The following is a 24,125-nucleotide window of genomic DNA, read 5'->3' on the forward strand; positions in this document are numbered from 1 at the left end:
AGCCACGAAACCAGGGAAGCCACACAGGTTGTTAGCTACAAAACTAAGTATGAATGGTACAGTACAAGTTGATCCATCTTTACCCACGTAAAAATTCAAAGCACATGTTCAAATTTCATCACCATAAACTAATAATATTTTAATATTAATAATAAAAATACTTTTGGTATTGAAACAAAATACCAAACCAGACTGAACTATTTACATTCATACCTTCATTATAACTACACCAAACTGGAGAATGTGCGACGGTGAAGAATGTCCTCTTGATAATGAGGTGGTGATCCTGGGAAAGCAGATAATGAATAAGACTCTGAAATATCATCAAAAATTAATTTAATACTTACTATTTCTCATGCCCAGAACGTGTTTCCTTCTCTAAAGGTACCTTGTGGGATTTAAATAGAAAATCTCTTTTTATTTCTTATTTTTTTAGCTCGGGGTGTATTTAAGGGTAGTTTGGGAAGATAGTGGGGTTTACTTAGAAATTGTGAAAATTTAAATTAAAAATTAAGGTGAACTTAGAACATGGGGTGAACTAAGATAAGTGTAGGGTTTAAATAGAAAATATCTTGTTTTAGAAGGGCCATTAATTTAAATTACAAGTTGTCTATTAGTAAATTGTTTATAGGAGAGAGGTTAAAAAAATGGAGTGGCTCTGCCACTATTTATGTCTCCTTGCACTTTAATAGATCCGCCAATAAATAATATTAAATATATAAAGGAGTTTAATAAAAAGTTAAAAAATGCACTTTAAATTTCCCAATTTTGCTTTTGTTCTCTTTATTTATCTTTTTACTTTACAACAAGTTGATATGTAATTCCTCTACCATATATATTCGAACATGCCAATCATGATAAGTAAAGTCCACGCAACACTTATCAATATCTAAATTTTAAGATATTCACATATGAATCACGAGTCTCTATATTTAGCGTCCGTATATTTATTCATACTTAAGTGCATGAATAAGTAACTATTAAATTTCCATGCACTTGGCTAAACAAAATATATATTAGCTTCTTTTGTTTTTCTGGGGTCAACTGATATAAAGTATATCTTAGCTAAACGTAGTGAAATTGACTGGCTGCCATCCATGCATTCTTTTACGGCCATGCTATATTAAAATAAAATTATAAAAATAAAAAAATAAAAATAAAAAAAGCTCCTAGAATTCTTCTCTCTTTTTTTTTTTAAAGCATCTAGAATTATTGACCCAGTCACCGTGTGTGTGAATGTGATTGGACCACGCTACTAATGCATATGGGTTGCATGGAAAACCAATTTATTTCCATTAATTTTTTTAAAAATAAAGTAAAGAAATACAAAAAGGAAGAGAAGTATAAATAAAAATATATATAAATGGTAAAAGTATCTTTCTATGGTTTTAGAGGACGCGGTCCTTTCACGCTCAAAAGTAATAAAACCCACGTACTAGCCCGGCGAAAAGTCACTTACTTAATGTCAAAGCAATCCCTCAAAACCTTTGGTCACCAACCAATCCCATCAGTCAACACTCGCATTGACTTTTATTCGTATGCAAATCCAACGGTCGACAGGTGGTTGTGACGGTGGCGGTGAGGGATCGCTGCGAGGTTAGGGCTGAGTCCGCAGAAAGACCAGGAGACTTGGGAACTTTCGCTGTCATACCTGTCACTTGAGAGAGTCATAATAATTAAAAGGACATGTGGGTCCCGCTTGGGGTCACTGGAGGGAGCGGGACCCGAGTTTTGGCTCAAGTCCCGATTAATAAAATCTTATTTTTCGGTCCAACCTGTAACTCTAAATTGTCCCTTGTCCACGTGGTTTTGATCTAGGTGTGTTACACGGGGTGGTTAAGCAAACGGCGGGTTTCGTCGGCCTTCCCTCCACGTTTCTACTTTAGCGAGCTACTCAAGTGAACGAATAAATATGGTGGGGTTGGTTTTAATTGTTTTCTTTATTTTTTGTTACTTTCCAATTTGTCCCCGAACGAAAGTCGTATTTTTATCTATATTTTTGTTGTTGCCGAAGTTATGAATAAGTTTTTCTCACACATCCACAATTAAGATGTTATGAAAAAAATTTATAATTCTCCGTCTATAAAAAGAAATCTCAATAAAAATGTAAACGGAGGTATCACATACCTTTTTATTGAGAATTATAGAGAAAATCCTAGAAAGAATTTTATCAGTTGTAGTAATCAAAGAGAGTAGATTAAACTCTTCCCATATCTTGATTATTTTACAACATTCACAGATTTTTATAAAATTTTGGTGAACTCATAATATTTTCTTTTTTGATAAAATAACTAGACATATATAATGAAAATAAATAACGGTAAAGGCAAATCAAAGTCCGTTAAAGGCGCGAAAACCACGCTCTGGTAGTCGCGTGTACGCCGAAGCCGCCGGTCAAAATCCACATCATCATCTCTCTCTACTATTTGTTCTTCTCCGCCTGCACCTGTTCTCCCTACGCTTCGTTTATCTTTTACTCAACAACACTTCCATACACTTGCTCTCTCTCTCTCTCTCTCTCCTGTAAACCCTAAAAAGCAACACCAAACACACACACACTCTCTCTCTTTCTTTCTCTGTGCAAAAGCCAAAAGCCAAAAGCCATGAAAAAACCAGAAACCGACCCAATGGCAGTCTCAAGCCAGCTCCTTTCTTCACTGGTGGAACAAATCCCGCTCATCCAAAACTTCAAGGGCAAATGGACCTTAATCCGAGCCAAGCTCTCAGAGCTCCAGGCCCAGCTCACCGACTTCGCCGACTTTCCAACCTTCACCTCCCACCCTCTCTCCCTCCACCTCCTCCTCTCCGTCTCTCAGACCCTCGGCGACGCCGTTTCGCTCTCCCAGAAATGCCAGACCCCCAATCTCTCCGCCGGCAAGCTCCGCACCCAAAGCGACGTCGATTCGATCCTCGCCCGCCTCCACCGCCACGTCACCGACGCCGAGATTTTGATCAAGAGCGGGGTCCTCCTCGACCCCACCGTTTCGTCTGTAAGCAGCTCAGCCTCCAAGAGAGAGACCGTGCGGGCCGAGTGCCGGAACCTGGTGACTCGGCTTCAAATCGGGAGCGGCGAGTCGAGGAACTCCGCCATGGAATCGCTTTTGGGAATTTTGCAGGAGGACGACAAGAACGTGATGATCGCTGTGGCGCAGGGGATTGTTCCCGTGCTCGTGCGACTACTCGATTCGAGCTCGTTCGAGACCAAAGAAAACGCCGTTTTCGCGATTTCGATAATTTCGATGGTGGAGAGCAGCAAGCACGTTTTGATTGCTGAGGGATTGTCGCTTCTGAATCACTTGATGCGTGTGCTCGATTCGGGAAGTGGGTTTGGTAAGGAAAAGGCTTGTTTGGCGCTTCAAGCTCTGAGCTTTTCGAAAGAGAACGCTCGGGCAATTGGGTCTGGAGGTGGGGTTTCGTCGCTTTTGGACATTTGCCAGGCCGGCACGCCCGGTTCGCAAGCTTCGGCAGCTGGGGTGTTGAGAAATTTGGCTGGGTTTTCTGAGAATCAAGAGAATTTCGTGGAGGAAAATGGGGTTGGTGTTCTTTTGGCACTTGCCAGTTCTGGGACGGCTTTAGCCCAAGAGAATGCAATTGGGTGCTTGTGCCATTTGTTGGCTGGTAGCGAAAGTCTGAAGCTTTTGGTTGTTAAGGAAGGTGGGATTGAGTGTTTGAGGAATTTCTGGGACTCTTGTTGGAACAATAACACCCGTAGTCTTGAGGTTGCTGTTGAGTTTTTGAGGCACTTAGCTTCGTGCTCCCCGATTGCGGAAGTTCTGGTTTCTGATGGGTTTGTAGCTAGGCTGGTTGGGGTGTTGAGTTGTGGTATATTAGGGGTGAGAATTGCAGGCAGCTAAGGCTGCTTATGAACTTGGGTTTTGCTCAAAAACCAGAAAGGAGATGGGTGAGTGTGGCTGCATTGCTCCTCTGATCAAAATGTTGGATGGTAAAGCCGTTGAAGAGAAAGAAGCGGCTGCAAAGGCCTTGTCAACGTTGATTCTATATGCCGGAAATAGAAAGTTGTTTAAGAAACATGAAGGTGGAATTGTGAGTTCAGTTCAGCTTTTGGACCCTTCTATCCAGAATTTGGATAAGAAATACCCTGTTGCTTTATTAGCCTCCCTTGCTCATTCAAAGAAGTGTAGGAAGCAAATGGTTGCTGCCGGTGCGTGTCTACATTTGCAGAAACTTGTGGACATGGAAGTAGAGGGGTCTAAGAAGCTCTTGGAAAGCCTTGGTCGTGGTAAGATTTGGGGCGTTTTTTCCAGATCTTGACAATGGAAGAAGGCATGCCAAAGTGGCACATATCAGAGTATAGGTACATGAGGATGATTCATTGATCAGTATGTACAATAGGTGTGATTACTGTTAATTTGGCTTTTTTTCCTTCCTCTCTTGTTTATAATTCCCGTTTATTATGGTAGAAAAATGATATCTTGTTAGCTGCATTGTATCTAGTTTTGGTGACCTAACTTGGATAGGTGTTTTTATTTTCTCAACAAAATCCAATAATTTATATTGCTGCCTGATTGTGAGTTCATACCTCTGTTGTACACTCTTTCAATTTCATTGACTTCACAAGGTAGCCAACCCCAGTTAGTGAGATTGAGTCTTATTTACTTTCTATTGACTTCACAAGGCAGATTAACCTTTTCTCATTTCCTTCCTTTTCTTTTGTGAAGTAGTTGATGCAGGAAATTTACTGTTGTATCACTTTGTATAATTTCTCTTCAATCTATATGCAAGATTAATGGAATATTAGATTGGTCTTCATTTGCATTTATCATTGTTGTGGCCAATTCCAAATCTCATTTGCTGATCAAAGGCTTCAAAATTGTGCCAGTTAGAATTCCATTTTGCTTATTTATTCCTACTGTGCTCAATTTCCTAGTTGTGGTCAAAGCACGAAGAAAAGAAATATCTATGATTTAGGTCATTGCTCACATAATATCTGATTAGTTTGATAGTTTGGACTTGGAGGTCACTTGATAATATAGAACAGGGGTGGGCCCAGAACCATGTGCCTGACCCTATTTCTGGATTATTTGCATACTGTCTCTAATTTGTTCCACGCCTGTAATGACAGTTTCTTACAATCTGGTGTGCCCCACGGACGGCAGCATGACCTTATCCTCCGCTCATAAATTCATCTGTTTTCTTTTCACGTACCAATATTTTTGGTTCTTGGGTCCCAAGTTTAGTTTCTAATTGAGGGGTGTTCTTTCGATTTCCATATAGTTGGTAATTATTTTTTTACACAATTTTATTAATGAGGAAGGAACAAGTACAAAAAAACCGGGCCATTTCCTAGAGGATTAGGCGAGTCTTTCTACACTTTATGGGCATGGAGATATGTATTTGATGATCTATACGTGGAGTTTTTGTTGTTATGAAGCCATGTGCATTTGATCAAGAGCATGTGCTTTTGTCCTATCGGCTGTCCAATTTTGCACTCTTTGTGTGTTGGCAATCACCTAAACATTATGTACTTGCAGTTCTTAGTTGGCGGCAGTGTTATTATATAAAACACTCAGAAAATAAACTCCCTGTTTATGCTATAAGCCTCTGGGGAAGAAGATGACCAGAATGTTACCTTTTGCTTTGTTGGATTGTGCCCAGTTGGGGGAATGAAATAAGACAGCTGTGCAGCCTGTGGTTAGGTTTAATTGATGAGCCTCAGGGTTTGGTGGCCCATTTTCAAATTCTTTATTCTTCTAATCTAATGGAATCTTTGGAGAAAACAAGGTTCGTGAAAGCTGTGTTCTCTTTACAGGTTAAACATATTGCATTATTCCCAACTTGTAACACATAAGCGAAGCTCTGTTTTTAGATTTGCTTTCAAAATGGAGGATTAAACAAGGGTCCCCCTTTTTTTTTTTTTTTTGGGAGTCTGTTTAGTCGTTGCTTGTATAAAATTAGGTTTGGGTTGTGGCCTGTAAGTAAATGCTAAAGCCCATATGCATCTATGCAATCATGGTGGTCTCATCTCATATATGGGCCTCTTGCCACCAGAAGAGGGCTCAACATAAGGATTTTTTGTTTTTGTTTTTCTTTTGGTTTTCGGCTTTTGTTTTTTGTTTTGTGGAGTGTGGGGTGTGTCGTGCTCGTGTGTGGTGTGGGGAAGCAAACTCATTGCAAGTCTTACAAAGATCTACATCATTTCATCACAAGTCAACTTCTACAACACAGTGAAAATAAAACATCTTCTTCTTCTACAACAACAGCAAGAAGAACAGAACTAGAAGATCTAAACCAGAATCTGTCTGGACTTGGTGGCCGAGCTGATGGTGAGCATGAGCAAGAAAATGACAGACAAGTAAGAGAGAACCACAGAATTGGTCCCTCTTTTACAGAATTTTCCAAAGTGATCACAGATTGGAGCCCAACCCGAGTGGCTGTTCCCATACTGCCCCACGTACCCTATAGCAGTCGCAGCAGAGCATCCAGCAAGCAACAAGCACAGCACCAACTGTCGAACAATAAAAAAAATATTTATATCATTCATAATGTCTTAACAAATAATTGGACACATAAAAAAAAATGGGAATCCGAATGGAGAGATTCGAATTTAAGACCTCTTTAATAACCGGGCTTAGCTTACCAAATCGTGGAGGAACAAGATGAAGTAGTTGGTAGGATTTGAGCCTTTGCGATGGAAAAGGAAAACAAGGAACAAGGACAGCAAAGAAAAGGCACTTACAACAGCATTTGCATAAGCAAAGAACCTGCAAGATATATAAAAGGAAAATTAACTAAACAAAATGATTGAAAATCTTTTTTTCTTTTTTTTTGGGGGAAAAAGCAAAATAAAAATTGGTGTTGTCTTTGATCTTCTTACGTGAAGGCAGGGGAATAGTTATATCTAGCATCAAATTCTATGCCAACAATCTGAGCGGTCTGCTTGTTTGTGACCGTCACCCAAGTTGCAGCCAATGTAGCAGTCATTGTGAAAGTTCTCATGAAAATCTGGGTTCCAAGAAAAACATTTTGGGTTTTCTGAGGTGGGTTCTGCTGAATCTTGGCTTCAATGCTGGCCATGGTGAAATTCTCTTGGGGGTTTTCAGAGGTGGGGTTCTGATTCTGAAGAAGAACAATTGCAGAAAACCAGAGGAAAAAGCAGAGAAGAGATGATAAGAGCTGAAGAAAAGGGTAACAGATATAGAGAAGTGTGTGGAGTTAAAGACTTAAGAGGAGCATTTATAGAAGAAAAAGAAATGGTGAGGAATCTCTAGAGAGTGCAGAAAGAGTGATGGTGTTGGTGTGACTTGTCAGCTCAACCGCAAAATAAGTTATGGTATTTCACTTTCTTAATCCATTACAAAATCTCATTGCTAAATTTTTGTTTTTTTGGTTCACTTGTGGATAACGTTGGTGACGAATTACATGGTTAAAACTCATGGTGATGATTTTCTTGAAAGCAGGCTTCAAATTTTCACTGGAGGTCTCAGTTAATATTTATTTAACTCATTTGATTTGAATGGTTCCGAGTGCTTGCTTGTCTGTCAGGCAACTCTTTTCTCTGTTAAGTCAAATTTGGTTTACACTTGCATAAATTCTTGTGGCATTATTCACATAATTTGGAACTGCTCACATCAGAAAATTACAGCCATCTGTCTACTTTGCTGCTGTCATCCAAATGGTTACTGTTTCTTTTTAACTTAATGCTGAGCCAAAAACCAAATGAGTGGAACAGAAAATCAGGATTGCATTAAATTCCCAAGTCAAGCTTGAATTGGGTTAGTTTCTTTTTCAATCTTTTTTTTCCCAAGTTCAAAAGTTTACACCTTTTGTTCAACCATGCATGGCATTGGCATTTACTGTGAGCCCATAACATTTCCATCAATTTAGTCCCCCCATTCAGCAACAAAGCTACAAACCCTTTACTGGAAAGCCATGGTTTCTGCTTGCAAAAATTCAGTGGTGCCACAGATTTGGATAGCCAAAGCATGCAAAACTTTTTCTTTAAATTGGTGGAGCTGATGCGAGTTTGATCTAACTTTCCAATCTTCCAGATAAAGGATAGCTTTCAGAATGGGGTTTTCTCAAAAGCTGCAATCCATACAAGCAAAAAGATGTCGACACGACACGTCTGGCACCAAGGAGGCCATCATACGACCCCTTAACCATATTGAATGCCATTGTTTTGAAGTTATAAGCCTCAAGCTTGTGGCGGCCCCTCTTTTCCATTATGCCTGTATAAGGCTGGAAGGGGATTGTAACTCTTAAGTGATTGAAAATATTTAGTCAAGCACTCGAGATTTTAAGTTCGATTCTCCTTACGCAATATGACTTTTACCTATATAAGGCTGTGTTTAGCATGCTGCATATGGAGACTTGTGCAACTCGAAATGTATCATGTCCAGCAATAAATTGCTTCAAATATTGAATAATAACTATGGAAAATCCAATCCGCCCCACGCATGATATTAATATTAGTTAAGATTTCTAGAACAAGATGTCATTCTTCATTGGACGCAACGAACATGGCGTAAAGTAAGTGCACTCATTTCATATGTGGGTTTACAAGTTCACATCCTTTTCAAGCAATCTTTTCTTTTTCCCTCCGTCGTTAGAGGTTACAGAAGAGCGTTGAAACGCTAACCGGTTATATATTTTTGCAAGCATTTCAGACACATTTGTTTCAAAACCTGGTATCTATTAACACTATTGGTTATATATAGATGAGAATTCAAGCCGGTGATACTGTTTTTTTTTTCAACCATTTCAGACGCATAAATCTGGTATCAATTAAGTTTCCCTAAGCATTATTGGTATATGTACCAACATGGAAGGAAGCAAAAGATTGATTTGATATTAGACCATAAAGCTTGCCATGCAATATCCAGTGTGTGTTTAAAGAATCCAACATATATAGATTGTGTAGGCACTAGGCAGGTAGCTATGCTGGCTAGGCTTTTTTTATCGATGCTAAATCTTCACTTTCAAGCAATACAAAAAATAATGTCAAATTAATACTTGTCTTTTAAATATTTTTTTATATATAATAAATATATACGATAATCTAAACTATAAGGAGATGAGGTTTCTCACACAGAGTACAAAAGTGTCGTAGGAGTTAGAACTTGAGACCACTTGTCTGCAAATAAAGGTAATTTTCCGCTAGGCTAAACCCCGTTGATGTATTTTAATTTTTATAAGTAATTAACTTTGCTCAATATTTTTGAAAGAATATGTTACCCTTCTAAAATGATAAAGCACAACACATTTGTAGCACTTTTTTTTTCCTATATTGAATGCTTTGTATTGAATGCTTAGTTAGTTTCTCATAGCTGGACCACTTCCTACTTGTTGTAGACAAAGAACAAGACCTCTTCTTTTATAACTTTCATCGAAATGGAGGTGGCAGAACCAAATTACCATCTGGTAGTAGATATAGCATATGCATATGGTGGCATAGAACCAAGCGGATTTCACTTAAGTGCACGCATGCAATTTTTAACACAAATGGCATACAAAACCAAATTTACAGTATCCTAAACCATGGCTGGTACCATGAGCTGCCTAGAATGGCTCTGCATGGAAGCAACTACCATCTTCGGTAGAAGCCGCTCTCAGTTTTAAGTTAATCTCAATACCAAATGGAAGGTGTAGAAATCAAATTATAGTATGGTGTGCCCGTAAATTAGATATACATTGTTGACTCATTTTTTGACATCTTGAACTTTGTACATATTAGAAACTTTTTTTGTTGTTGCTAAAGGTCACGAGTTTGATTCTCAATCTCCACTTTGTTAATGACCCCTTCAACAGGGACAAGAAGGAGTGGAGCCTTGGAGGTGACGTGTCAAACTCATTTGGATTGAAATTCACTTTTTATTATTCTTCTAAAATTTACTACATTTCAGGGAAGAATGTGCTTGCCATTGCGTCACAAGTACTTGCAAGGGCTGAATTAGAATTAGATGACATATTGCTTGGAAATAGCACCACAACCTTGAAAGAAACTGTTTGGGGTGGCCGAGTTCAAGTCCCAAACGAAAACTCCAAGTTTTGGTCTTATCAAGGAGAAGCAATTGCATGTCATTAGGACCACTGTGTTGCTCCGCTGTTTTGCTATTTGGTTGGGGATAGCAAAACAGTGCTATCCCATGATATACAAGTTTTTCTTCGTAAGGGGGCAAGGATTTCTAAATAGCTGAATTAAAATAGCAAGGCTGTCATCAAATCCATCAGTGTTCAAATATGAAATAAGTACGGAGTATGAAAAGTATATATTTAATCGACTAGTTATTGATAAACATGGTTATTTACAGATTGAATGGGGAATTGCCCCAATTTGAGGGAATTGAATGTACAACTATTTACCTGACTACAGATAATGCTATCTATTAAGCAGATAAGTCCTATGCCTTTTAGTTGCTGATATCAAAGTATTTCGGATCTGAAGGAAAATGATATTCCACATGTAACTGCAAAATGAAAAAGGACAGGCATAGTTGGATTACAATACAGAGCTCAAAACTATTTGATGCCTAGAAACAAATGGAAGAACTTAGATTCTACAGATATATGTCTGAAGTACAAGAACTGATAATCTGAATTCCAAATGTCATAAACCAAGGAAATGTTTTGCAGCATAACTCAACAAGAGTGCGGATCAAGGCTACGCTTGATCTGTGCATGGGGTACCTTCAAATTCATATGACCTAAAATGATTGTTACATGCTTTTGTGGCTTTTGTTTACAGAAACAAGCTTCCTACATATTTAAGTTGAGATCGACGGCATTTTTAGCTGGGAAGCATTTAGTAAAAACTGAAAATGCTGGTTTTAAGATCTCTAGTATGTAGAAGGCATCAGATGGAAGCATCAAGTTGAGCATTAGAGTAGAAAGGACGGCTTGGTTTGAACCATTGTTACGCACAGTTGCATACTATGTTGTTCCATTTAATTCAGCCAACAAATAAGAATCATGCAAGAACACTATATGCAAAACGACATGGAAAAAAATCTATAATGCAAATCAATAGGCACATTAATGGTCCGTATAAGCTGTTTTGTATAATATACCTTTCCCTCATCCGAATCTGTCTGCCGTTGAGGGAACACGACCCTCAAATCATTATATAAGTAGAAGCGCCGCTCTCCTTCAATGTCGAAACTGTTTGTCGCTTGTCCAGATAAGGGATCTAACTTGCATCTCTGGACAGACCTCGAACGTTTCTTAGGAAAAAGGCATAAGAAGCGAAGGTGAAGAGCATAACGCAGAACGCCAGCACCAGTAGTATTCTTGCTAACCTTTGAAGGGATACACAGAGACTTGCTTTCACTAATATGGCATCTATTCAGTGTGATCCTGTCCTTCTCGCTGATCTTTTCACATACACAACCATTGGATTCACCGGGAGAACAGGCTGTCATGCATTCTCCCTCTCTATGGTATTGATTGAGTACATCATTGGTGTAGGCAGAACCTACAGTTCCCAATACTGTTATACACTGGTTTGAAGATCTAATTGTATGAGCATTATTAAGCCCATTTGAATCTGCATCATTGGCATTAAGCTGCAGAGAATTAGCAGCATCTAGGATCGAAGATGGCTTCGCATCATTTTCTTTACCAGGATCTGTATGTTTTCCGTTCCCAGCCTTACAGGTTGGTTCAGAAGAGGCTAGAGTGATCTTTTGGCGCAAAAATGTCTGTATTTGATAGGTGAATGTGCAAGGAAAATGACCATAAATAAGAATCTCAATTAAAGCAAAACCTCAAAAGCAAACACATCCATCTAAAATTCTACAGAAGACAAAGATTGAGCTAGAAGAAAGTCCTCATCTCTGCTCCATGAAAAATTACGCATAAGCAAGCAGCATGAATTTTTCAATTTCTACACTAACATGTTCAGCCACAAAACATGCATCTTGAGCCGTTTCAAATCAGCTCATATGAAGGGTAAATTTAGATGGTTGCTACATGTTCAAAAGCTCACCTCAAAACGATCTTAATTTTCAACAAATGATGACTGATTTTTGTTATCAGCTTATCTTACCATTAATGTAAACATATAGGGGCTATGCTAGTTAAGGCATCCTGTGTTTGGATATTCCAGGTAAGGATCACACTCAGGATGAACTCAGGTTGGGCTCCTATTAGACGGTCTGAGCCTAGGTTGACGTCAAAAGGCCTAGCAGCAGCAGTCAACTCGAACCCATTCAAACCCTGTTGCTACCTAAAATTCACGCTCTTGCATCTTTGTGTTTTTCCTTCTTTTCCTACCTAAGTATGTTTGCACACAATCTATTACCTTCAAATGTATATTTGCACATAGGTATGTGGCAGCACTTAATCTGAATAACTCAATGAAGTCAAGAAGTGTCAAAAGACAAGTTCCTAAGTTTATGACTATAACGTTTTCAAAATTCATGGAGGTCTTAAAGAAAATTATTGTATATCCTATAATTGGTGATACCTGTTGGAAAAAACCTAGCCATATCCAATTCCATATAAAAGTGCAGATTCATTCGAGATAGGTTTGACTTCACATTCAAACCATGTGAAGATGGTCCAAACTTCCACAAAGCAGGTATCAATTACGAACAAGATTCATCATGCATAAGAATTGTGAGACCTGACATATTAATTTTTCTCTCTCTACTTCTTGACTACCTTGGTACCCGCTGGCATGTCACTCAAATCATAGTTACAGAAGAAGGTGTGAATAGGCGTCTTTTCTGGATTGCTGAGAACCTGCCATAAACAGTTTAGTTCATGAGTGTATGACCAACCATGTCTTGGTCTGACTACCACCAGATGTTATTGGATATGCACAACTACAAGGAATTAATTGAAAAACTTTTAATCAGCATGAGCATCCATTATCCATATTCTTATCATGCATTTTGTTGAAAAACTTTTTCCCTGACAGTTACTTCTTATTCCATCATCCAAAATGATGATAGATAGAAATTATGCTCTCTTCCCTGCATGCAATGTCATTCTTTTCTCCCGAAATCAAATTCCATAGCTTAAACACATGAGAGTGAGACATCCTAAGCTACACAAACAACTATCAATAATCGCATATCTAGCACATCAAGAACACAAAAAAACTCCTGTTGATTCAAAAAAGTTCCTGAATTCAATGCATTGCTGTGGATAGAACTGAGACCATTTGAAGTTTTCTGGTACTTGATATATATTTTGATTAATATTCTAATTACCAGTTGTATGCGGCCTTTCATGGGTATTCTCAGACGGCTCTTGTCTGCTCGTGAATCATCCATGCTAAAGCTCCGCTTCATCCTCAGACTTCCATAATCGCTTGGAGTCATATTCCTAGCAAGATCTATTGATGAATAATACAGTAAATAGTTTTCTCCATCTACACTGGTCACTGCAAACGGAAGTTTCTGTGATTTTGGCGAGAAATTCCCTCCAGTGACATTCAGAACAGCAAGAAAACCATCAATTCTCTGCAAACCAAGTTTCAAATAGGAACTAAGATCAACCACAGAAATTGTTACAACATGGAGCTCAATATATATCACATTATTGAAGAAATGAATCCAAACCTGATTAACCTTTGCAGATACCAATCGACCAGACAACAGGGATTCCTCAAATGATCCAACCAATGACCTTCTACCAGGCAGTCCAGTCGGGGTTCGTACTAATTTAACACCTTTAGGCTTAGATTTCAAATCCTGACTCCAGTGCTGCCCCATCCCAGTGGTAGTACTCTCAGACCCAAAACGGTCAAACTTTTTCTGCAGCATATCAACATCTTGCGATGAGTTACTTAGCAACCTAAAAGCCTCCTCTTTCCAGGATGATGAAATGGCTGAGATAGTTCCATCAAGTGATTGTTCTATGTCCTTAAGAGTTATATTGTTATCATCTAACTTTGGCGTATGATCCCTGCATAATTCTCCACATTTCACTCTTTCAGGAAACTTTGGACCAAGAGGAGATAAAGAAAGTGTAGGCAAAGCCACTTTTCTTGATGATATGTCTATAGCCCCAAATTCTGACCTTACCTTAATTGTTTCTCTAGAGTAATCAAGTCCAGATGATGATAAGAACTGATTTTGAGATTGTGGTTCCCTGTTTTCAAGCAAAGGACCATCAAATACAGAAGAGGAGTTTGCATTGCAGTTGTGATCCAGTGAACTCTTCCACTCTGGGAAACAAGATGCAGACCAGATCGTAGAATTAAAATAACTGGAGTTGCCAATATGAGCCTTCTTATGCTCATGTAATGTGGGAACATTAGAACTGTCATTGTATCCCCAGGCGCCACTCTTGTGAACCCCATCCCCAATGTCTAGAGAATCACCATTGAAATGATCCTGGAGAAGCATTCCATTCAAAGGAGACAATAACCGCTTCCTGAGTGCTGACCCAGTGGCCTCAGTTGTGTTACCTGTTGTGACAGTCACCGCACTTGAAGAATATTGGCTTCCATAAAAAAAATTAAGAGAAGAATCTAATTGTCTTGGTTCGAAACCAACAATCCTAGGAACAGGTGTCTGCATATTCTGCCCAAATTTCTGATTTAACCAGTAGTTTTCTACCGTAGTGTTAATCTTCAACGCATGCATGTTTGATCTACCATCTTTACATGCATTCGAAAAATCGGGTTTATTTGGAATCTCCATGATGGATTTCCTTTGGGACTCTCCAAAAGAAGAGCACGTGAAATCCACCTGCATGTGATTTCCCAGGTTTCCTCCATGCATCCCACTTAAATCACAGCTGCTCATGACGGCAAGTCTAGGTGGAGGTTGCATAAATGTGCACAGTGATGCAGCCATTTCCTCAGCAATACTGCTAGAAGACACTTGAGGCAAGCCCATCTTCAACAAATTTCAAGATGAAGTGCTTTATTTGGACTTTACTTCTTTTATATGGTTTTTTTTTCTTTTCCCTCTTTCTCAGTGCATTCATGCATAAGAATCAAATTGCATTTATCAAAGCCCTTTACTTGCCTCAGTTCCCACCGACTAAAGAACGAGTTCTAAAATTCTAATTCCAATTCCACATTTATACTAGAGGCTACCAGACTATCCCTACAACAAGCATCTGCAACTCTATTAGTTCTCCCATCTGATCATAGGGAGCTGAAGCAGACATCAGGATCTCAGACAGGATACGCAGGAAGCTATGCCTTCTTCAAACCAGCTAGCTAACAAAGGGAAACAAGCAGTTCATGGTTTTCCAGAAACCAATGCAGCATCCTGGAATAATCAACTCTGTTAGGAAGTGGTCATTGACAGCCTAAAGGAAAAACTACGTATTCAAAACTTCACTTTCTTTTATCCTTTGACCTTTGGTCTTATCGTTTCCAAAAATAAGCAAAATAAAATATAGTGATCCCCCAAAATTAATCTTTATTGTTACCACTGATGGAAAACAAAATACTTAGACATAAAACAGAACTAGAATAACGTAAAACAAAAACCAATCAAATGACTGCGATTCCAAGAAGTATCTCCTTCGAAATTTTCAACAAAATATTAGCATTGGAGGAATTTCTATTTGGCCAGCTTCGATTCTTAGAGAAGAGAATTCCATAACAAAGAAGAATCTCCAAAACACAAATGTCAAAAGGCCATTATAATATTAACAGAGGGAAAGAATTCAAAGGAAGACAGGGAGCTTAATGCAGAATACAAAGTCAACAACCCTCCCGCTAAAATTTCGACATGGGTCCAATCGGTTGCTTAAAAATTCTAGAAAAACGAAGAAGATATATATACACATACCTACTTATTTGTTTTTTGTTAAGTATATAGAACTTTCTCAAAGTTTGATTCTTCAACTGTTCAACATAAAGCGCGAGATCAAACTAAAACCTTTGTTAAGCTGAACTCAACACAACCAACCATTTCTTTTCATTTGAACTATTAAAATTTCGCAGAAACCAAAACAATACAGAAAAGCAGAAGAACCATGATCAAATTTCAATTCCTTTTCCCTTGGCAACCACATAGAGAGCAATATACCATTTTAAAAAAAATCAAAATGAAACAAAAAAGAGATCAAGTGCATGCAATCAAAGCTAAAGTTCAAGTCTTTCATTTACGCACCAGGGAATTAAGCAATAAGAGACTGGATATACGAAGCTGAAACTTTGATTGCAGAAAACTAAGCCAGAAAAGTGAAGCTAAAAACCAAATGAAAAAGCTTTTAATGGGTTATTCTTCAACAGGTTTCTTCTTCTTGCTTCTTCTTCGAATATCCTCTGTTTTCTTTGCAATTCTGGCATTTTCCATCTTTTGCCTTTTCCGTGTGTAAATGGATGTTGGGTAGTGATTGATTGACGATTTGGTGTTAGCCTCCCAATTTTGAATAAAATAAAGAAAATAAAACTGTGGGTCATGAATATATATCGCTTTATCCCGAATTTTCTGACTGGTTGGCTGCGGTTTTTATTTATTTCTTAAATGTTGTTGGCATGGAATTTGTTTGCAGACAGACCCCAACCCAAACCCAAAACCCAAAACCAGGGGCTCTCTGTGACTTCAAGTTTCGGCTCTCTTTTTCCTGTCATAATTAATTTTATTACATTAACATGTCCTGTCAACTTCCAACTTTGTCTATCTTACGTATATAACACTATTTTACTATTTTTAACTAATCATAAATTATCACGATGATATATTGGTCAAAGATTAGCAAAACAGTGCCATTTTCGTATGCAAGTGTTTCTCCTCATCTGATGTCCCAATTTTATTTTTCTTTTTTAATTATCTTTTCTACCAAAAGAATAGATCTTTCTTGAATGACTTGGTTAAGTTTAACCTAAGCACACGTGTTGATTAAAACAAAAACACAGATACGTCTTCAAATCTTATTAGGATTAACGATTTGGTATAAACATCAATACTGGTAGACAAGAGCAAAGATAATATTTATTTGGACTTGGAGGAGGCCTGCGTGACTTGTACATCATCCAGAACTTCTTCTGCGCTCCAACCATGTATTTTATATTCTGATATCTCATGTCACTTTCAATCCATTTAAAGAAATGAGAATATATTATTCAACTTTGTTCTCGTTAATTTGGAATTTACCAAGAAACTCTCATAGAATTGCTTATTCTGCCATAGTAAATTTCCCACCAGTTTGCCACTTGTGTGGTTTTGCCTAAATTCTTTGTCACGTAAAAAGAAAAGTAAAGATTTTATCATTCTCTTCACATGTCGATGGTATTTTCAATGGTTTGTCTAGAATGTCCGCAGAAATTCGAGAGACATTTTGGTAATTTGGTGCATTGTGGTGTGGGAGGAAGCCACGTTTGTTTCTCATTCTCATGCAAACCAGTTGACACACTCTGTAGATGTACCCGGAAGAGGCAAAAATTACTCAAACAAGAGAACCCAAGTCACCCATTTTGACTGGGAAGCCGAATGAGGACGTGGTGCCAAATTTTTCAGCGTCCACCTAATTCACAGCCAGCTCCTTCCCCTTTACCTCCACCTTCTCCTAAGGTACCTAGCTAACTCTTTTCTTTTAAAACAAGCACAAGATTTAATATCATCTCACTCATCATCACATCAAGTTAGGTCAAATTTAAACCACACATTCAGATAGATCTAATCAAAATAGCTAGTGATATAAAAGTTCATGTATAGGTTGAGCTACATGTGACATATGTACATATTTCTCCTTGAGAGCAGGTCGTTATCCCAAAGTTCTCAGACGTGCTTGCATTCAGTGGGCCAGCACCAGAGAGAATCAACGGCAGGATAGCAATGGTGGGATTTGTTGCAGCTCTGGCAGTGGAACTATCCAAGGGCCATGATGTATTTGCTCAAATATCCAACGGTAGAATCCCATTGTTCCTTGGCATCAGTATTTTGCCATCTGTGGCCTCCTTGGTTCCTCTGTTGAAAAAGTGGTGAGTGTTGAGTCGAAATCAAAAGGGGGGATGACCTCAGACGCTGAGCTGTGGAATGGAAGGCTGGCCATGTTGGGACTTGTAGCTTTGGCCTTCACTGAGTATGTGAAGGGTGGAACCCTAGTGTAGATGTCATTGTCATTTGTGATTAATTACAGGTGTTTGCTAAGATTGAGTATTAATTAATTATGCTTGCCCTGTAAAATTTCCATTGAGATGATGTAATTACATTTTACAAATATAAATGAGAAGAAGTACGCATTTACATGTATACTGCATTACCCAACACTTTTTTTTTGGGTTACTTTTCTTAAGGGGGTAACGTGGTTTTGATACAAGGCAAAGTGTCTAACAGCAATATCAAACAACAAAAGATGTAAACAAAGCAACTACAAAAGGAGAAAAACTTATTTATAGGGGGATGTCATTAATTTCGTTGGGTTTTTCACAGGACATGGAATTTAGATGGCAAAGACTTAGCAGATTGTTGCACTTCACTAATTTGGTCATGAGTTACACAAATCATTTAAGAGAATAAAACGGTAAAACAAATGAAATCAACGTAGTTTTCTTTATACAAGGAATATTAGATAGCGACGAATTAAAGTATGAAAATTGTGAATTCTCTTAAGTGCTTGAGTTACATATCTATTGGATACATTTTTTTTAATCTCATTATACAATGAATTTTAAGCAAATTCAGCTTTTTCATGGTATAATAACAATCCACATTATTTTCATATTTGGTAAATCCACTATTTAATTAGGACAAAAAAAAAAAAACCCCTATTTCATTGGTTGGAACCACAATAATTACCAGAAATAATTCTTAAACAACATTGTTTACTTTATACCCTAGTTAGTAAAACACAGAACGAAAAAAGTATAAATAAAATACGTACGTGTTTTATTTAGTAAAATTTTGGTTCAACCACTATATAATATTTTAAATATTTTAAATATATATTATTTTTATTCAATAATATATAAAAAAATATGTGAAATTTGTCTGTATTATTCAAAAAATTTGTAAAAAAACTCGTGTATTAAAAGTAGAAAATATGTACATATGTATATAATACGTGTATTGTATGTTTCTTTAAAAAAAATACATATATATATGTGCATAATACAAGTATTAAAGGGTGAATGACAATTCTTTATGAGATTTTCTATTTAAACCCCACACTTCTCTTAGTTCACTCCATGTTCTAAGTTCACCCCAACTTTTAATTTAAATTTTCACAATTTCTAAGTAAACCCCACTATCTTCCCAAACTACCATTAAATACACCCCAATCTGAAAAAATAAGAAATAAAAGAGATTTCATATTTAAACCCCACAAGCTACCTTTAGAGGAGAAAATACGTTCTGAGCATGAGAAATAGTAAGTATTAAATTAATTTTTTTGATGATATTTCACAGTCTTATTCATTGTCTATTTTCAAGTGCATAAACATACAATTTAGCTTAAGTCCGCAAGCTTAGCCCATTCATGTTTACACTGAAAAACTTCACGTGGCTTGTTTGACATTTGAATAATTGTCCTTAAAAGAATTCCTTCAAGTTTCAAACTAATATAAATTGTTGTTGCTTCCTATTCATCCTTGAGTTTTGCAGTGCATTGGTTCGTTATGGCAGCATTCTTATTCGTGCATGTATTAATCTTTTATACTCAAAGTAATTTGTTTTCTAAATCTAAATTGACCAAAAAAAAAAAACACAGCTGCATCAATATCAAAACACAGCTAAAACAAGGAAAGATACCAAATTTCAGGTTGGAAAACTTATATGATATGACAAAGCAATCCATTGCTCATAGCCAAAGTAGAAGTACTTGTCTTTTGATATACGACGAACCTAGGAAATTGTAGGACCATTATCAAAGCTTGGGCTTCTTCTCTCCCTCTTCTTAGCAGGATAATAAAAACCCAACTTAACAATATTCCCATGAATCTCTTAGTTCCGCGCAGATTTCAAAGAGGTAGGCTATTCAATGTTCTACGTCTTTAAAAGAGAAACGTAATATGGCATAGGATGTAGAAGAGTTTGTATTTTTTTTAAAACTTAATTTGAAGAGTTGTAGGGTGTGTTGTGTATAGATGTACTAGGGTTAAGTATTAAGTTGGATGACCTTTTTTATCTTTTTACACAATAATAAAACTTACAGTTTAATGATTTAAGTATTGGGGTGAACTAAGAGAAGTGTGGGGTTTAAATAAAAAAAATCTTTTTTATTTCACTAATTAGTAAAGCATCAAGGTTCGAAACCCAAAAAGAGCAATGTAACCAAAAAAAGCATCAATCAGAGAGAGAGATATTCACATATATATATACACATAAAGGAGAGTGAGAGCTCGGTAGAGAGAGAGAGAGAAAGAGAGATAAAGGCGAGAGCTTTATTCGCTATTCTGTCATCTCCTACCTCCATTTCCAACTGGGCCTTTATATCTCCCTGAGTTTTCTGAGATTCTCTGTGAGCAATTGAAGATGGTAGACTTTGCTAGGGTTCAAAAGGAGCTTCAGGAATGCAGCCGAGACGTCGAGCGCTCAGGTATCAAAGTCAGCCCCAAAGGCGACGGTAGTCTTGCCCGTTTAATTGGAACCATTCCTGGCCCAACTGGTACCCCTTACGAGGGTGGCACTTTTCAGATCGATATCGCATTGCCAGGTTCAATTCAATTTCCCTTGTCATTGTGCTGTTCTTTCTCTTTTTACTTGTATTTTTGGTGTTCTTTTATGTTCAGTTCTTGAGAAAAGCTGCGGAAGTGAATGGGGTTATGCCAAGATTGAAACTTTAACATTGAAAAAGTTCATTGTTGTAAATATGTAATGGGGTCTATAGTGGGTTTGAATTGAAACTCTTTGCAGCAGAAGAAAAAATAAAAAGGAAGTTACTTTGTTGTTTTATGTGTTGTCTAGTGCTGTCAAATTTGGGGTTAAGTGGGTAAAAGGCCACCATGATAAGACTTAATGAGAAAGGAGTGTGTCAAAATTCCTACTAACATGGCTGTCAACTGTTGGATTTCTTCTTGCAGATGCATACCCATTTGAGCCTCCCAAAATGAAGTTTACGACCAAAGTTTGGTAGGGAGAATTTATGTTCATATCTCTCTTCCTCTTCTTCTTTTTTTCCCGACTCTGCTGGTTCATTGACCATGCAATGAGGCACATTGTGGGATATTTTCATACATAGCAGTTTTGATTATATTGCATATAAGAGTATTTTAGCACTTCTGGGATTTAGAATTTTCCTCCTTTTAAGTCTTTATGTAGTCAATTGAGATTGAAGTAAACTGACAACCCGTTGCATGTACCGTGGGTTGAATTCAAGTATTTAGTAGTCCTTGATCATCGTGGACTGCAAGATCGGGACTTTGATGGAACTTTCTTGATTTGGCTTGGAGGTCGATAATTTGGTTCTTAGTATACCCTGTTTCCTGAACTTTATATTGTTAGCAATAACAGTATGTAAACTAGAGATAAAATAAACTGGTGACAGTGTGTAAGAATCTGGGGGGCAGATGAATTTGTATGCTTGAAGAAATGATATGCATAGGGATCATTAATATAGAATTTTCTGTTGTGTGTGTATGTCACCTGTTGAAGGCACCCTAATATCAGCAGTCAAAGTGGAGCAATTTGTCTGGATATTTTGAAGGACCAATGGAGCCCAGCTCTCACATTGAAAACAGCACTTCTTTCTGTACAAGCATTACTTTCTGCTCCTCAACCAGATGATCCTCAAGATGCTGTGGTGGCACAACAGGTCTAAACCTGCTTTTGTCCTTTATCCAATGATTCTGCTATTGCAAAATTTTTGTCTTTCAATTGATGTTAGATTATGTTTTGTGGATGTGCTGTACTTGGAGAGTATCAGACTCACTACTGATTGCTGCTAGTCTTGCCTTGATGGTGGTGCCTTTGTGTATTTATTTATCAAATTTTTCTCTCATTCTAAGTTAGTTCCTTTATGTTGATATTGCAGTATCTTAAAGATTACCAGACCTTTGTTGGCACAGCTCGATACTGGACTGAAACTTTTGCCAAGAAATCGTCTCTTGGGATTGAGGAAAAGGTCAGTCTGATCCTACCTTCTCTTTGATCTGCTTGACTTTAATGTCTATGGAAAGAATAGATGCATTTTGAAACTTAAGTCACCAGAAAAAGAGTAACTCTTTTGAAAGCAAACTGAGCAGTCCGGCAGATTTTTAGTTTATTTCCTTATTGATAAATCTGCAAAATTGGAGATCTGGTAATATATTGAGTTTTCGTGTACAGGTACAAAAACTTGTAGAGATGGGGTTCCCTGAAGGTCAGGCAAGGACCACTTTGGAAGCTGTTGGTGGGGATGAGAACTTGGCCCTTGAAAAGCTTTGCTCTGGTTAGCCAAAATAGAAGAGCTTTCCTTTGGTTAGCACACATATGGCGGCAGCTGCCAGTAGATTTACTATTTTATAAGTATATATGCCACCCATCCCTAGAGGCTGGGAATTATACTCACATCAAGGATTAATTGGATATAAGGTTTCCTTTGTTTAGTTTAGGTTTTTTCATCCTTAATATTTTGCAGACGTTGTTATTGTCCTTATTGACCAGTAGTGCTAAAATGTTGAACTTGGCTAAATTTTATTTTCTGCACCCTTGTCCTTCCAACAAATCCACCTCACGGCAAATGGCACAGCTAATATGTTTTTGTGTTCTGGCAAGGAAATGTGCTTCTGTTAGGTCCCAAGTTTATCACCGGTTCATTGTTTCTTCATATTAAACTAAATACAATAATAATAAAAAAGGATACAGTGCCGGTTTCCTCCCTGAGCTATCACGCTAGGGTAAACGGCTGTTACAAAACCCCAAAAAGAAAGAGAAGCCTCAGTGTGGGGCAACTAGATTCTGGTATTGTTGAATGCCTACAAACAAAAGAGACTGAAACTGATCTTGCAGTTCGTTTTATACAGAAGAGATTGATGCCATTCCAAACTTCTCATCCCAAATACGAGTGCATACACATACACGTACGCGTAGTAGGTATAACGACAAAACAATACAAGAGCAAGCACTAAGCAGAATCAATTAGCAAAATGAAAGCACATTTTGGAAAACTAATCAAGAGCAATGGTAAACAGCCACTCTCCTCGAAGGAGGAGGCAGGCACATGATAAAGAAGGCCATAGCAAGCACCAAAGCCAGCAGCAGCCCCAGCAAAAGCTCATCTGGATCCCAGCAGCAGAAGAAGGTTCCCATTTTTTGCTCACCACTTCCCAAGTTTCTGTTTTTTCAGAACTTCAAGAAACAAAACAACAAATAAACAAGAACGCTGGCTGGCGTTTGATCGGTTGACAGCTTTAGTGGGTGATTTGATCTCTTTTATCCACAGAACCCCATATGCAAAACCAATGGACAGTGGACACGTTTGTTCAATAATTTTGTGCTACTTCAACTTCGAGTGGTTTTGGTTTTCCTGCTTCTTTGTGGCTAGGAGCCATGGATTCAGCAACATTATCATGCTTCTACTCAAATAAATGTTCTGTCTTTTCTTTTTAATTTATTTATTTGCAAATAAATAAATTATATGAAAAATAAATCATCTATAAACCTATCCATATCTATCTTAAGATTATGGTGCCAATTGGATTAAAGTTTGGAATTATCAATTATGTGTGGTATACACATCTGATTTTGTTATGTTCTTAATATTATGGTACTTCTTTTTTGTTTTTGTCAACGTTGAAAGATGTCTTAAACTCGAATTTCTCACCCTAATTCGAAACAATATCTTGATTAAAATAAAATAAAATAAAATGGCCAAACAATTGGGCTTTTTTATTCGACCCCATGTTAAGGTTTTAAAAATGTCACCACACTAGCCCAAAGAAGAGATTTATGTTCTAAAGATATATTACGAACGATCTTATTGTAATTGTGATACTTGAACCTTTACTTATAACAAGTGGAGCCTTACATAATTTGTTGTTTTGTTCTTGAGATCCTTAAGTCAATAATGATACCCATAACTAATATATATATATATATATATGTTTAGATATCTATTTCAATAAAATATAAGATAAATACAAATTAAGGGTAAGTTGTTTGATAATATTTTAAATACGAGATTTTATGATATGTCTCACTTAAGATATATGTTAAGAAGCCAACGGGGTCTAACTCAGTAAAAAATGATCTAATTTGCATATCGTAGTCTCATGTTCGAACTTCATGACACATCAACGGTGTGTGTGAGAAATTAAATTAAAAATTTAAAGA

The 24,125-nt window shown here is 37.4% G+C and overlaps 5 protein-coding genes across 6 annotated transcripts; 3 read left to right on the plus strand and 2 right to left on the minus strand.

Annotated features, from left to right (window-relative positions):
• The first annotated feature begins 2,461 nt into the window (after window positions 1-2,461).
• On the plus strand, window positions 2,462-4,523 carry LOC103338130 (ARM repeat superfamily protein). Its single transcript, XM_008241316.3, is given in 2 exon segments — window positions 2,462-3,845; window positions 3,847-4,523. Coding segments are annotated over 2 exon segments (1,668 nt in total). The 5' UTR covers window positions 2,462-2,603; the 3' UTR covers window positions 4,273-4,523.
• Window positions 4,524-6,138: 1,615 nt separating this feature from the next.
• Window positions 6,139-7,288, minus strand: LOC103338128 (CASP-like protein 1F2). The gene is made up of 3 exons (XM_008241314.2): window positions 6,836-7,288; window positions 6,599-6,722; window positions 6,139-6,466 (listed from the first exon to the last, which is right to left on the minus strand). Exons 1-3 carry the CDS (start codon window positions 7,033-7,035, stop codon window positions 6,245-6,247), a joined length of 546 nt encoding a protein of 181 aa, XP_008239536.1. The 5' UTR covers window positions 7,036-7,288; the 3' UTR covers window positions 6,139-6,244.
• A 2,918-nt stretch (window positions 7,289-10,206) lies between these two features.
• LOC103338127 (uncharacterized) lies at window positions 10,207-16,370 on the minus strand. 2 transcript variants are annotated; one of them, XM_008241312.2, is made up of 6 exons: window positions 16,044-16,370; window positions 13,527-15,191; window positions 13,176-13,427; window positions 12,622-12,702; window positions 11,028-11,657; window positions 10,207-10,427 (listed from the first exon to the last, which is right to left on the minus strand). In XM_008241312.2, exons 2-6 carry the CDS (start codon window positions 14,808-14,810, stop codon window positions 10,371-10,373), a joined length of 2,304 nt encoding a protein of 767 aa, XP_008239534.2. In that variant the 5' UTR covers window positions 14,811-15,191; window positions 16,044-16,370; the 3' UTR covers window positions 10,207-10,370. The 2 variants fall into 2 exon arrangements, with proteins under 2 accessions (XP_008239534.2, XP_088911973.1); XM_089055847.1 differs by lacking the exon at window positions 10,207-10,427 and having other exon boundaries at window positions 10,844-11,657; window positions 16,044-16,369.
• Window positions 16,371-17,162: 792 nt separating this feature from the next.
• On the plus strand, window positions 17,163-18,117 carry LOC107881592 (early light-induced protein 1, chloroplastic-like). The gene is given in 3 exon segments (XM_089041878.1): window positions 17,163-17,217; window positions 17,632-17,855; window positions 17,858-18,117. Coding segments are annotated over 3 exon segments (408 nt in total). The 3' UTR covers window positions 17,987-18,117.
• A 2,070-nt stretch (window positions 18,118-20,187) lies between these two features.
• UBC27 (ubiquitin-conjugating enzyme 27) lies at window positions 20,188-22,485 on the plus strand. The gene is made up of 5 exons (XM_008241311.2): window positions 20,188-20,529; window positions 20,897-20,945; window positions 21,468-21,627; window positions 21,847-21,936; window positions 22,140-22,485. The coding sequence occupies exons 1-5, from the start codon at window positions 20,349-20,351 to the stop codon at window positions 22,245-22,247; spliced, it is 588 nt and encodes a 195-aa protein (XP_008239533.1). The 5' UTR covers window positions 20,188-20,348; the 3' UTR covers window positions 22,248-22,485.
• Window positions 22,486-24,125: the final 1,640 nt, after the last annotated feature.

This window comes from Prunus mume, linkage group LG7 (genome assembly GCF_029339155.1).
Source record: "Prunus mume cultivar Tortuosa linkage group LG7, ASM2933915v1, whole genome shotgun sequence".
In the NCBI taxonomy this organism is placed as follows: Eukaryota; Viridiplantae; Streptophyta; class Magnoliopsida; order Rosales; family Rosaceae; genus Prunus; species Prunus mume.

What these genes read in the sequence shown, in the direction of transcription:
- LOC103338128 (XM_008241314.2), bottom strand. Translation starts at nt 7,035, where the DNA reads ATGGCCAGCATTGAAGCCAAGATTCAGCAGAACCCACCTCAGAAAACC. An exon ending in AACTATTCCCCTGCCTTCAC is followed by an intron (nt 6,723 to 6,835) that starts GTAAGAAGATCA and finishes TATATCTTGCAG; the next exon opens with GTTCTTTGCTTATGCAAATG. An exon ending in TCTTGTTCCTCCACGATTTG is followed by an intron (nt 6,467 to 6,598) that starts GTAAGCTAAGCC and finishes ATTGTTCGACAG; the next exon opens with TTGGTGCTGTGCTTGTTGCT.
- LOC103338127 (XM_089055847.1), bottom strand. Translation starts at nt 14,810, where the DNA reads ATGGGCTTGCCTCAAGTGTCTTCTAGCAGTATTGCTGAGGAAATGGCT. An exon ending in TATCTGCAAAGGTTAATCAG is followed by an intron (nt 13,428 to 13,526) that starts GTTTGGATTCAT and finishes CTTGGTTTGCAG; the next exon opens with AGAATTGATGGTTTTCTTGC. An exon ending in TGAAAGGCCGCATACAACTG is followed by an intron (nt 12,703 to 13,175) that starts GTAATTAGAATA and finishes TGTTTATGGCAG; the next exon opens with GTTCTCAGCAATCCAGAAAA.
- UBC27 (XM_008241311.2), top strand. Translation starts at nt 20,349, where the DNA reads ATGGTAGACTTTGCTAGGGTTCAAAAGGAGCTTCAGGAATGCAGCCGA. An exon ending in AAGTTTACGACCAAAGTTTG is followed by an intron (nt 20,946 to 21,467) that starts GTAGGGAGAATT and finishes CACCTGTTGAAG; the next exon opens with GCACCCTAATATCAGCAGTC. An exon ending in ATGCTGTGGTGGCACAACAG is followed by an intron (nt 21,628 to 21,846) that starts GTCTAAACCTGC and finishes TTGATATTGCAG; the next exon opens with TATCTTAAAGATTACCAGAC.